A 15,189-nucleotide genomic window follows, 5' to 3' on the forward strand; every position below is an offset into this window, starting at 1 on the left:
CAAGTTCAAAACAATTTTCATAATGTTTTCCCTTCCACAGAAATTTGGGTGCTAGATCAGCCACACAGCCTTCTCTTCTCAGAAATGTGTGTCCCACTCCAAGAGGCCCTTCTTACAAGCTTCTGGGTTTTAATTGCTCCAAATAAGGGGTGATCCATGCTTCTTGTGGTCCTATCTCTGCATTATTTCAGTGTTTTCTCTTTGCTTTTTAAATTTTCAGATGCTGTTTTACCAATTTCCTATTTTATATTCTCTATTGTAATATAGTGTATCTGGATGCATATTGATAGAATTAGCAAAAGACATTAATGTATTAATCATCTCTAAAAGCTACCCATAATGAGAGAACCAGCCATCTCTATGGTGACAAAAATTTAATGCATTTACAAGAAAAATCAAAAGTCTCCTCTAGACTTATGAAACTAAAAATATAAAAATATATTGGCAATTAGCACGATTGATATTATTATAAGTTTTCTAAACATAGCTGCTTTGTGAACACATCTTCATATCTACTGTTACCTATATGTATCCAGTCATTTAAAAACAATACTTTACCTTATATAATGGAAGTACCTCTTAAAATAATTACCCAACATAGATTTCTAAGGCAATGGATGACACATGATGAATAATAAGTTCTATTTTCTCTAATGTTTAGCTACCATAGTATGAGAAGTATTTTAAATGATTCACACAGTCTTAATGTGGATGTATACATCCTACATCAAAGGCAAATTTTAAGCAAATAATCTTTTGTCTTATGAATAGAGAACTTAATACTGATTTTCTACTTGAGATTTTTACTATACATAAGTTTTAGAATAAATAATTAAACGAACTTACCGCCTGAAAGAAGAGCAGGCTTACTTTTTGCCATTGGACTAGAATGAGGAAACTTGTTGCTAAATGACATGAAAAGGTGTACAGTGAAATCATCAGGAAGTTCAGCTTCCAGGAATGTCTTCATGAATAGCTTGAAACCTTCAAAATCTATTGTCTGAAAAAAATTAAAACATATATCAAGATGCAGTCAAATATTAATATTTTGTTCTATGTTCAAAGTCATTAGCAGTAGAAACAACCTCAACCAATTTTTATACCATGTCTATAAAAGGAAGGTAATTATTTGAGAACTGGTTTGGGCAGTCTTAGGCTAGTATTGGGGATTGGGTACATCTTACCTGTGGTGTAGCAGGAAGAGCAGGAGCTTTCCAGTTAGACAAGTCTACTTCCATGGAATTGCATGACCTTAAAATTCTAGTATTTATAACTTAGTTTCCTCCTCTTTAAATGGGGACTAACATTCCTAATCCCATGGATATGAACATGCCAAGAGAGTGAGGAATGTAGCAGGTTCTCAGAAAGAAAGGATTTTCCCATCACTTTCCTTATCACTTTCAAGGACTATTGCTTTTGACAATTCTAAAAAGTGTTTAAAATTAAAGTTTCAACTACTAAACATCATGATCCAGTTGATAAAAAACTCCAAAGGGAATTTCCAAAACTTCATGTGCAGATATTCCAAGAAACTTATTGCAAGATTCTTACATACCCTCACTCATGACAGGACTACAAAAGAGTAGAAATTTATTTTGAGTCAACTGTTGCTACACTAAGTGTTGCCATGCCCATTTGGGAGAATCATGGTAGATGCTAACTTCTAACTTTAACTTTAATGAGAGGAACTCAGAAGAGCCACCCAGAGAACTAGGTCTCTCCCAGCAGATGAGGACAGTGGTTCAGGGTTGATTCCTGTCTGGGAAATTAGAGGATAGGTTATGGGTGCTTTGGAAGCAAAGCCAAGTGCATGGTGCTCTGTTGGGCTTTGGCCAGCTTGCCCAGACTCTGTAGTCTTATGAGTGTTTCCTGGGGAACAGATGTAAACAGTATGAAGGGAGGGCCAATCCTGTTGTCTTGGATCCTGTTCAATAGGTTATTTGAAGGGACCAGAAAACTTGAGAAGTTGGAATAAATCCACATCTGTCCAGATCCGTGGGAAGAGGGATCTCATAGGGAACCCCTGACGATACAACCAAGAGAACTCATGTGCTAAAGCCAGAGGGCATGAAGACAGATCACTGGGGAGCCAATTCAATCTCTTTACCACTCTTTCCTATACATGCACACCCTCCTTCAGTCTTTGTGAGGTACAAAACAGCAGCCAGCAAGGAATTGCTGAAGAATATTCCAGTCTAAATTGAGGTTGTACAGATTAGAATTCAGGGTTTTTATTAATATTCTAAACTGGGCATCCTAATTACTGAATTGAGATTCTGTTCCTTGAAGTGATCCAAGGGCTCTATTACAGAAAATTGGGGAGAGAATTCATGAGCCTGCTGGAATTTTCAAGGATGAGAAAAGATTATCCCCCTGAAGAAAATATATAAATGATCTATAGGAGACAAAAATAGTTGTTCTCACAGTACATAGATATTGAAGGAATACTGCTCTACTCAGGTATGTCTGGTCTTGAACTACCAGAGAAGGATTGGAAAGAATCATACAAGGAAAGCACTCAAAAACACATCTAACAAATTTCCTTATTATCTCCAAACCATTAAAGAATCCCAAACCAGGTGATGGAGTAAAAAAATTTCTGCACATTACCTACTTAATGTCACCAAGTAAGGGTACCCTTCAGCTGATAAAACATAAACATTTTAGGAAACTCAACAAGAAGTTTTAGTGTGCAATCATGCCCTCCCTTCTGCTGGCTCTGATTCTTATAATTCACAATTATCCATGATGAATCTCAGTGTTGTCTAATCCAGTCTGTGTCTAGCCCCAAACAGACTGCAAAAGTCTATCTGATCCAGTCATGTCATAGCTCTTCTAGTTGATTTCCTTTCCTGGAGTTTTAAATAGAATTTGTGCATTTCTAATCTGAAGGATGATTCACTTACAAGCCTTCTAGTTTTTGATTAACAGGCTTTTAAAATATATCTGAAGTAATTCTGAGATAGAGATTGTACTGCTACTTAAAAGCCCTGACTTCAGTTGTTTCCATTGAATAAGACTGCATAATTTAACTTCATGAAATATTATCTCCTATAAGAAAAAAATGAGAAAAAGGATATATCCCCAACTTTTTTGTCGAAATAGTGGCACTTATGCAATTCAAACATATATATCCATTCCTATATTACATATAAACCCATATTTATATACCATATATTCAATATCTAGGTATATATATATACACACATACATACACACATACACACACAAACAACTACAGTAAAGTCAAGTTGCCTAATATTTATATGTATTTTGTACATAGTACACAGGATAAAAGGCAGTATGGACTCAAACATGTGCTTTGGAATCATATTGCTCTATATGTGGGTTTTGGTTCTGGCATCTAATTTGCTATGTGATTTGGGGTAGGTTCTTTCATCTTATTAAACGTCAGTCACCTCAAACTTAAAATGAGAGTAATAATCGTATCTATCTCATCCTATTGTTGAGGAATAAATGAGGTCATGAATAGAAACACTTCACGTTCTGTTTGGCATATAGTAGCCTCTAACTAGTTACTAATCCACGCAATAAATAATTAAAAAATAATATTAGTCACCTCAAATATTTTTATAGTGATGAACCAGTATATAAATGAACTAAATAAAAAATAAATACAGGGTAATTAGGTTAGTGTTATTTAAAGGGAGAGATATTGTTACAAAGTGTATATATATATATATGTATTACATACATTTAATGTATTTGTGCGCTTATAAAGTTGTATGACATTTAAGTATCTATGGGACTGGCTATCATCGGGCAAATTTTTCTTACTCAGTTTAATGTAACTGAGATGAAACTAAAAATAGTGCAAAAATGAAATTTGGCTGTCTAATGCTCTTAATTTTGCTCAAACTGCTGGCAGTTGAGAATAAAGTTAATTCCATAAACTATTATCTTGGAATACAAAAAGTCTCTTTTTCCTATGTAATAATATTAGGGGTAAGTGGCAGGGAATGGGCAATTTTATTATAGTATCATTAGTGAATAAACCTAAAGTGAAATATGACAAACAGACATAGGATTAGAGAAAATTTGGGGTAGATTAGATCATGGGCCAATTAAGTACATTTTCTGTGCATGCATTTGTACCTAATATAATCTCAAGTAAACAAAAAACTAAACCAGAAAGTATAACTTTGTTTATTAGTGGTTCCAAAACTGCCTACTATAAACTTAATCCTATAGTCTTAGTTTCAGGATTTTTTTTCTTATTCATTCTCAGAAGGGCACATTAGTAATTTATGTTGGTGCCAGTAAAAAGGCTTCATTTTCTTCCATATTTAATAAATCATCACCACCACCACCACCAAATGTAGTAAATTCAACTAATGATGAGAACCACACATAATGAACAACTATGAATAGTATGAAAATATGAAGAACAACTTCAGGTAGCAGAAGTCATTCCAAAAAAGAAATTTATCAAAATGAATGAAGCCAAGGTTCCAAAACATGCAGATAAGGTAAAGAGTCAGGCAAGTGACTCTAAATAGAGTTTTTATGAGAGGGAGAATCTACTGTTGCTAATATGCTTCCTTGGAGGAGATCCATTGAAAGAGAAGTAATCCTCAATCAGCTGGATGAGTTACAGTTTGATAGATAATCTTCTATATCTAAGAAGCCCCACGAGGAACCAGGAGTTGATTTTTACTGCAAAATGACAGTAAGTTTGTATAAAGAATATCATCATGGGAATTAGAGTTAGAAGAAAGGTTATTGATGGCAGCACTAGCTCCTGGAACCTACACCTTTTTAGTCAGATACTTGTTGGCAACACCACAGATAATAAAGAGCATAGTCTTTATACATCAGACTCCCAGATCAAGTCTTGGATCCAACACTATCTAGCTGTGTGATGTGGACAATTTATTTAAACTTGGTGCCTCAGTTTCTTCATTTGTAAGCTGAGAATAATAATAATAGTATCTACCACTTAGGTTGCATGAAAATTAAATTATTAAAGTATTTTTAAAGCACTAGAATGAGTTCTTCATATAGTAAGTACTGTATAAGTGATTAAATAAATAAATATCGGTGTGAGGAATCAATATTTTAAATGTTCAGAATCCCACACAGTATTTTAAGAAAAAGCCTCCAAACTGTATTACTTTAAATATTTCCATTTGCATATAACAAGACATTAAATTACTTGTGTTGTTTGTTGTTTTGTTAGAAAGCTGGTAACAAAATTTGAACTTCTAGAAGAAACAAGGGACTTAAATTGCTGAAAGTTTTTCTCTGGTTCTCCTTTTGGAATATGACTCTATTTTAAAGCAGACCTACTCAAACCAAGAGTTAAACCTAGTGTGGCACTGGAAAACAACAACAAACAAAAACAACAAGAATTTTGTAATAAAATGATTTTGTTTCAATTCCAATATCTCCACTTGCCACTTGGATGATTCGGGACAAAGAACTTGGCTTTTCCTCTAAAGAAAAAAAAAAAAGATTTCCCAGTCCCAAGTATTTGCTCTTTTCATGACCCTGAGTCCTACAGAGCCTTATATAACCCATCAAGTACCTACTTGAAATTAGTGATGTGTTACTGCAAACAAGAAAAATGGCCAACTAAAAGGAAGAAATTAAGTTAAAAATTTAGCATCTCTCATAATAATGAATGCATTCCTCCTAGGGCCGTTCTTTTTTCAGTTCTCAGAGAGACTTTCTGACCTTTTTCTAGTGGTGCACTTCTCTTTGGTTCAGCAAGCAAAAATAGTCAGTTTAGCTTTTTCATCTGAGAGCTCTAACCCCTAACTTCCTCAGCATACAATGATGTATTAATAATATCAACAATTTGAGGTTGTTGTCTAAATGTAATAAGGTAAGTTGATGTAAAACATAGCATTAGCACATAGAAGGTACCTGACAAAAAGAAGTGCTGGTTTGAGGTTCGAGGAATATTTTATTAACTTAATTTGTCCTCCCCTTTATTTGTCCAGAAAACTGGCAAGTTTACTTCATTTCCTCAAATTTAAACCTTTAGTTTTTGTGTGTTAGACACATCACTATAATTGCTCTGCACAGGCAACTTTAACAACTACTGTTTTCAGAAATCAAATACTTAAAACCAGATATCTAACTTTAAAAAATAAAAGACTATTACAGACTCGGGCAAGATGGAGGCATAGAGAGGAGTGAAAGCTAAGCAGTCCCCCTGGAACAACTACAAAAAACCAGAAACAACTAGTAAATAATCCAGAATAACTGCGGGGGGCCAAATGAGACCATCCACTCATCATACACAAACCTGAATTGGGAGGAATGCCAGAGAACACAGCATAAAATCTGTAAGTAAAACCCGTGGAACCAAGTCGTGAGACCCCCTCCCCCATAGCCCGAGCTGCAAAGCCTCGTGGTGCCAGAGAGAAGCTCTCTCCCAGCAAGCAAATATAGCTCAGCTGAGCTCCAACTGGGGTTTTAAGTAGCGAGTGTGAACTGCTCACTACAGGTACGCATCCCCAAAAAACAGACAGAGGCTTTGGGTGACGACTGACCTGGGAGAGCTGGAGGGTTGCCTTGGACTGGGTCTGAAGGGGACTATCTGTTTCTTTTTTGGCTCAGTGGAGAAAGCCCCAGTCATTCTCAGTTTCCAGGGCTGTGACTCGGGGAAGGGTGGAGACAGCACAAGCAGAGAGTGAGACCACTGAAATGCTAATAACCTCCACCTGAGGGGTCTGTCTTCTCTAGGAGGAAAGGGGTGGGGCCCTTTCCATTCAGAACCAGACCCCAGAGCCTGGGGGAACACGGCCATACCTCCTCACACCAGTCAAGGATTATAGGCTAACAGGCACCACCTGCTGGGCAGAAAAGCACAGTGACCTGAGGCATCAAAGGGTGGAGCAATTTTCTAAGACACACCCACAGGGAAACCAGATACTGAATATTTCTTCCCTCTGGGACCTGAGCCTGTTCTGGTCTGGGAAAACCTGATTTGGATAACCAAGGAAACCATGCCTAGACAACAGAAAATTACAACCTACACTAAGAAAAGCAAAGTTATGGCCCAAAGGAACAAACGTATACTTCAACTGAGATACAGGAATTTAAACAACTAATGCTAAATCAATTCAGAAAGTTTAGAGAAAATATTGCGAAAGAGATAGAGGCTGTAAAGGAAGCACTGGGCATGTATACAGCAGAAATCAAAAGTTCAAAAAAACAACTAGTAGAATCTATGGAAATGAAAGGCACAACAAAAGAGATGAAAGACACAATGGAAACATACAACAGCAGATCTCAAGAGGCAGAAGAAAACACTCAGGAACTGGAGAACAAAACACCCGAAAGCCTACACACAAAGGAGCAGATGAAGAAAAGAATGAAAAAATATGAGCAACTTCTCCGGGAACTCAAGGATGAAACAAAGTACAATAATGTACGTATCATTGGTGTCCTGGAAGGAGAAGAGAAGGGAAAGGGGGCAGAAGCAATAATAGAGGAAATAATTAATGAAAATTTCCCATCTCTTATGAAAGACATAAAAGTACAGATCCAAGAAGCGCAGCGTACTCCAAACAGAAGAGATATGAATAGGCCTACTCCAAGACACTTAATAATCAGATTATCAAATGTCAAAGACAAAGAGAGAATCCTGAAAGCAGCAAGAGAAAAGCGATCCATTACATACAAAGGAAGCTTCATAAGACTATGTGCGGATCTCTCAGCAGAAACCATGGAGGCAAGAAGGAAGTGGTGTGATATATTTAAGATACTGAAAGAGAAAAACCGCCAACCAAGAATCCTGTATCCAGCAAAGCTGTCCTTCAAATATGAGGGAGAGCTCAAAATATTTTCTGACAAACAGACAATGAGAGACTTTGTGAACAAGACATCTGTCCTACAGGAAATACTAAAGGGAGCACTACAGGGTGATAGAAGACAGGAGTGCGTGGTTTGGAACACAATTTGGGGAGATGGTAGCACAACAATGTAAGTACACTGAACAAAGATAACTATGAATACGGTTGAGAGAGGAAGGTGGGGAGCATGTGAGACACCAGAAGAAAGGAGGAAAGATAAAGACTGGGACTGTGTAACTTGGTGAAATCTAGAGTGTTCAATAATTGTGATAAAATGTACAAATACATTCTTTTACAAAGGAGAACAAGCAAATGTCAACCTTGCAAGGTGTTAAAAATGGGGAGGCATTGGGGGAGGGATGCAATCAGCATAAACTAGAGACTGTAACTAATAGAATCATTGTATTATGCTTCCTTTAATGTAACAAAGGTGATATACCAAGGTGAATGCAGGTAAGAGTGGGGGATAGGGGAGGCATGTTAGACACTTGACATCGGTGGTATTGTCTGATTCTTTATTCTACTTTGATTTAAGGTTATTTTTCCTTTTGCTGCTTCCTAGCTGTCATTTTTTTTTTCCTCTTTCTTTTGCCTCTCTACCTTCTTTGACTCTCCATCCTGCCTTGTGGAAGAAATGTAGATGCTCTTATATAGATAGTGGTGAAGGTGGTGAACACATAAATGTATGACCATGCAGAGAACCATCGATTATTTACTTAGGATGGAATGTATGGTGAGTGAACAAAACCGTATTAAAAAAAAAATGGGTTGATGACAAAACCTCGAGGGCAATATACTGAGTGAAATAAGCCAGACACATTAGGACAATTATTGCAGGGTCTCACTCATAGGAACTAATTATAATATGTAAACTCATAGACATGAAATATAAGGTACCAAGATATAGGATGAGGCTTAAGAATGGGGAGTGGTTGCTTAGTATGAGCAGAATGTTCAATTAGGATGAACTTAAATGTTTGGAAATGAACAGGGGTGTTGGTAGCAAGATGTGAGAATAACTAACAGCACCTGAATGGTGTGTGAATGAGGTGGAAAGGGGAAGCTCAGAGTCATATATGTTACCAGAAGGAAAGTTGGAGGTCTAAAGATGGGAATGTATAAAACTGAATCCTATGGTGGGCAATGTCCATGATCAACTGTACAAATACTAGAAATCACTTCCATGAACCAGAACAAATGTATGACAATACAATTAGAAGTTAATAATAGAGGGGCATATAGGGAAGAACTATATACCTATTACAAACTATATACTACAGTTAGTAGTATTTCACCATTTTTTCATAAACAGTAACAAATGTACTTTATCAATACTACGAGTCAACAGTTGAGGGAGGTTGGTTAGGGATAGGGGTGGATTAGAGTTTCCTTTTCTTTTTTTCTTTTTTCATCTTTCACTTTATTTCTTGTCTGGAGTAATGAAAAGTTTCTAAAAATTGAACAAAAATTAAGTATGATGGATGCACAGCTGTATGAGGGTACCCAGGGGCAAGTGATTGTACACTTTGGATCTTTGGATAATTGTATGGTATCTGAACAATCTCAATAAAAATGAAAAAAAAAATTAAATAAAAATAAAAGACTATTACAGACATAAGAACATAATTACAACCCACCTCAGTTTTTAAATAATTTCCAGAGGAAGATGCCATCCTATTTATTACTGAAGTTTTACTGAATATATAAAATTCTTTCCCCACCTTCTTCACCATGCTCTTGGGAAGAAACTTTCTTTACTTACATTCTCCATCATTACACATTAAAACATGAATCTATATGGTGCAAATCCCAAACACAACCATGTTGCAAAAACCTATCAAGAAGCCACTTCATGATTGCAACTCATTGAACGATTGTTCTTCATTGTTTCTCCTGGTAAACTATCTCTTTTCTTGTTAGTAAAGGATTTTCAAATTGCCTAAAATCCTATGTTCTCCAAAATATCAAACTTTTCTGATAAATGGATGAGGTCCCCAATCTACATATTTTCCTTACGATTTAGCAGAAAAATTTCCAAATTCATTTATTAGATTATGCATTTTCTTCTGTTGTCATGTAGCAAAATTACAATTACGTTTTGAAAATTGTGACCTTTAACTAGAATGACATTATTTATATGCATATCAATGGAATCATTTTTGAGAAAAGTTGGGTCTGACTTAATTGGATGAGTTTTCAAAAACCTAATTGGCTGTAAACTCGAGCACAAACACATACAGAAAACAATGTTTAACATTTTGAAAACTGTATTTTCATTTTTCTTTTTCCTTAAAGAGCAGTCACAGACTATTTGAGGGGATAACAAAGAGAATACAGGCTGAGGATGCTGCTTAGATGTTGCTGCCAAATTAGCAAAAATTCAAAACACTTTCATATGCCTTTCATTATTATATTTGATCATCTGGATCCTTTGTTTTTAAATCCCTATTAATACTAAAAAAAATCTAGTATTCCTCCAAGTAGATTCAAAATAAATTAAAATGAATGTCATCACTCTATCATTAATTTCTTTCAGTTTAAGGATGGGAATTTTCTCATATTCAACAAATGTTCATGGAACTCTGCACCAAGCTCTGTTCTAGAGCTCTGTTGGGTAACACATTACCAGATCTCACAAAGGCCCTGCCACAGGGGGCTTATCTTGTAATGAAAGGAACAAGGGAAGAGAAAAATAAGTAGGTTAAACATACAATATTTGATCATGTTATGTGTTACAGAAAGCATTAAAGAAGAGAAACGTTTATATATCTGGGATAATGTTGCTTGCAATTTTAAACCTGACAACCAGGAAACGAGAAACTGCTCTTTGAGTAAAGACTTAAATGAGATGAGGGAGAGTCTTGAAAATATTTGGAGAAAGAATATTCCAGCTGGGGGGTGGGGTGGGGTGGGGGACAGCTAGTGCTAATGCCCTGAAGAGGGAGAATGCCCCTTGTGTTAGACAAAAATTTATAAAGAAGCCAGTGTGACTGAGCAGAGTGAGTGGGGACTGGCATAGAAGGAGATAAAACCAAGGATTTTTGGTGTTATGTGGCCTGGGGCAAATCATGTCAGATATTAGACCATTGAAAGAGAGCTATGGCCTTCTAGTTAGTGAGATGAGTAGTAACTGGAGGGTTTTCAGCAGGAAATCAAGTCATCTGAATCAGATCCCAATGGGATCATATAACCATGATAACACACTTTATACCAGACAAAATATAGTCCATGTTTGTTTTTCCCATTTTCTAACAAATTTTGTATATGCACTAATTAATAAATGACTTTTAAGTACAGTGCTAAAATAGTGAGCAAAGGAATCAGTTTACTTCATTTATCAACAAATGGTGATAGAATGACTATTACATGTGAAATATGTTAGGTGTTATTGAGCAAAAAGACCGATCAAACAGGTTGGCAATAAATTAGCCTGAGGTTTTCTTTCACCATTTCCTGTCCATTTCAATTTTTAAGTTCTATCATTAACTATTTAGTTATATTAACTAATATGTAACATGGCCAACTTTCCTGAGATTTCAAGTATACATTTTTGCTGCTAAAATACTTCTATGAAACTTTCTACTTATTTAACATCTCAATTGCTGTGCTTATCTGACACTGACTACTTTGAATTTTGGAGAAATTCATGATGGCCCCCTGAAACTGCTATATAGCAAGTTCCTTTAAAAGAGAGAATGAAAAATGTGAAAGCTTGGGATTTTAATATATAAAGTACTTTTAGCTATAGGAAAATATTTTATCCCCTCAGAGGCACATAATACATTATCACTAGCTTTACCTAAGTTAGCATTTACTAAGAATTAGTAGAGAGAAAATGAGACTATTTTTGGCAAAAGATGGCAAATGACGAGTATGACAAATAACCCTATCCCAAATTCTTTTTGGTAGTTACAAAATACAAAATAATAGATTGGAAGAATTTTAAGTAAAAGGCTTTTTGATCATGAATTTTCAGTGTGTCTTATTATCACGGGTTTGTACTCAACTAAAGCTTGTAGTTCAGGTTGAATACATTTTAATTTAGTGTGACATGCTGTCTTGTCCCTTTTTCAGTCTTACCATTAGAACAAGTGTGAGCTATTACTGAGATACACACATAAGTGCTCTAAAGGTATTTTCTCCTGGAAAAATACAATACAATAGAGAAGTCTTCAATGGCTATGTGTATATAGCTTGAATTAATGATGGCAGATTTTAATTATACCTTACTTGAATGTTTGTCTTTGAAGAAAATTTCCAAAGGGTGTTTTCTTAATGTAGATAGGTGTGTAGGCAGATTTAACATCCAACATGACTGCATTAGACAGTGTTTAATGTAGTGTCTTTTACATTGTAGGTGCTCATTACATATTTGAGGAATGGACAATGGGATAAAAAAATTAGCAAAAATTCACTCAACTAACTTTTTCTAAGCAATCTAATATGAAAGGACTTTGATTAGGTAGAATGATAAGACTTTATAAAATAGAGCAACAGATGTGGCCTCTCTCTATAGCTAAGCCAACTTCAAAGGTAAAATCACTGCCCTCCCCACTATGTGGGATCAGACACCCAGGGGAGTGAATCTCCCTGGCAATGTGGAATATGACTCCTGGGGAGGAATGTAGACCTGGCATCCTGGGATGGAGAACACCTTCTTGACCAAAAGGTGTATGTGAAATGAAATGAAATAAACTTCAGTGGCAGAGAGATTCCAAAAGGAGCTGAGAGGTCACTCTGGTGGGCACTCTTACACACAATACAGACAACCCTTTTCAGGTTCTGGTGAATTGGGGTAGCTGGTGGTGGATACCTGAAACTGTCAAACTACAACCCAGAGCCCATGAATCTTGAAGACAATTGTATAAAAATGTAGCTTATGAGGGGTGACAATGGGATTGGGGAAGCCATGGGGACCACACTCCCCTTTGTCTAGTTTGTGGATGGATGAGTGGAAAGACGGAGGAAGGAAACAAACAAACAGACAAAGGCACCCAGTGTTCTTTCTTACTTAGATTGCTCTTTTTCACTTTAATTATTATTCTTGTTATTTTTGTGTGTGTGGTAATGAGGGTGTCAGGGATTGATTTTGGTGATGAATGTTCAACTATGTAATGGTACTGTGAGCAATCGAACGTACAATTTGTTTTGTATGACTGCGTGGTATGTGAATATATCTCAATAAAATGAATATTAAAAAAATAAAAAATAAAAAAAAATAAAATAGAGCAAATACAAAAAGCTCCTAAGTAAGGTTAGGTTCTTTCATGTAATATATCCCAAATGAGATTATTTTAAAGTGTTACTAAGTCATGGCCATCTATATAATATTGCAACAGAATAAAACTAAGTCAAATCACAAAGCCAATAACAAAATGACTGAGGGTCTGGAAAGATGTCAAATTTCTACCATAGTAAACATTCTGCTCTTTTCAAGCTGGCAAAGTCCAAATCTATCTATCTTGGAGAAATATCAAGGAGAGAGTATATATAAGAACAGAACACACTTAAAGAACCAGCGTAAGAGTAAAGTAGTAAGATTTTACAACTGAGTCAGGGAATCCATTAATTATTTTTACGGTTTAAGAATTCCTTTGAGGAGTGAGATCTGGTTGGTTTGTACAGGTTAGCGTGAAGGTGCAATTCTGAGCAGAGAATAAAAATGTATTTACAAAGCCCCCTTGAGAAACTGAGGAAAAACGTGGAAATATTAAACTTCCTCACTGGGGGAATTACTGATATTCTCATAAGCATTGGGCACTACCAATTTAGTAGGCCAAGCCCTCGATCTTGGGGCTTGCCTTTATGAAGCCTGTTACTGCAAAGAAGAGGCTAAACCTACTTAAAATTGTGCCTAAGGGTCACACCCAGGGAACCTCTTTGTTGCTCAGATGTGAAGTCTCTCTCTAAGCCAACTCTGCAGGTAAACTCACTGTCCTCTGCGCTACATGGGACATGACTCCCAGGGATGTAAATCTCCTTGGAAATGTGGGACATGACTTCCAGGGGTGAGCCCAGACACAGCACTGTGGAATTGAGAAAGACTTCTTGAGCAAAAGGGAGAAGAAAATTGAAACAAAATGAAGTTTCAGTAGTTGAGAGATTTCGGATGAAGACAATAGGTCATTCGGGAGATTATTCTCATGTGTCATAAAGAAATCCCTTTTTAGTTTTAGTGTATTGGAATAACTAGAAGGAAATACCTGAAACTGTTGAACTGCAACCCAGTAGCCTTGATTCTTGAACATGATTGTATAACCATATGGCGTGCATGGTGTGACTGTGTGATTTTGAAAACCTAGTAGCTCACACTCCCTTTATCCAGTGTATGGATAGATGAGTAGAAAAAAATGAGGACAAAAATTAAATGAATAATAGGGGAGGATGTGGGGGATGGGATGCTTTGGGTATTCTTTTTTACTTTTATTTTCATTCTTATTTTTATTTATTTATTTGTTGGAGTAATGAAAATGTTCAAAAATTGTGGTGATGAATGCACAACTATACAATGGTAATATGAACAACTGATGGTACACTTTGGATGATTGTATGGTGTGTGAATATATCTCAATAAAATTGGATTTAAAAAAAAAAGAATTCCCTTGAAGAGAAGCATTTATGTCTAGTAATTTGTAAAAATAGATTTACTAGCCTGATACTACTTGATAGAACAGATCATCCTTGTCTATTGTCCACATTGTCTTTGGAGGTGTTTTCCTCATGGGAAATTTAATTTTTGCATCTTAAAAATATTACTTGTAATTTTCTTTTGTCTATGAATAAATGTAAAATCCTTAGACATTCTAGGCCTTTCCACCAAAATCTCCAGATTTATTTTCCTCTGATATCCTCAGTGCTCTTCCATTGAAAGAGGCTATTCTTTATGATATAAACACTCAAACACAAACAATAGACAAATCCTAAAAATAAATTTTAGGTGTGGCAGGTCAAGGTTTATTATGCCTGTCCTTTGAAAAGTATAAGAAGACTGCCTGCATACCCCAGCATCACTTTTTTTTCTCTAACCTGGTATATAACTCTGACATAAATTCTTTAATAAATGTTATTCAATAAATAAAGGAATAAATAAGCTATATAGAGTGTCTACATACCACATTTCAAAGTTGGCTGTATCACTGAACTAAGGAGTTACTCATGTTTTTATTTTCCAATGTATTTAAACTTGTTTTTAAAACTAATTTCTAAAGAAAGCAATTTTATACACTCTAAATATTTATGTACTTTTTATTTCAGTATGTTTATTCCATCAGATTAGGAGAGAAACAGGAAAGTGGTAACATAAATTACCTAGCCAGTTGAAGCAGCCAAATCATGAATCCAAGCTTTTAATTATAGGATAAGA

General features: G+C 35.7%; 1 protein-coding gene across 8 annotated transcripts in view; it reads right to left on the reverse strand.

Moving 5' to 3' along the window:
* The window catches only part of DGKB (diacylglycerol kinase beta), a 748,227-nt gene that overhangs the window by 561,547 nt on the left and 171,491 nt on the right, over window positions 1–15,189 (reverse strand). For all 8 annotated transcript variants that reach the window (XM_037836813.1, XM_037836819.1, XM_037836816.1 and 5 more), the window contains one exon: window positions 847–1,000. In XM_037836813.1, coding sequence (XP_037692741.1) covers window positions 847–1,000 — 154 coding nt within the window. The remainder of the gene's footprint in view (window positions 1–846; window positions 1,001–15,189) is intronic.

Source organism: Choloepus didactylus, chromosome 5 (genome assembly GCF_015220235.1).
Source record: "Choloepus didactylus isolate mChoDid1 chromosome 5, mChoDid1.pri, whole genome shotgun sequence".
In the NCBI taxonomy this organism is placed as follows: Eukaryota; Metazoa; Chordata; class Mammalia; order Pilosa; family Megalonychidae; genus Choloepus; species Choloepus didactylus.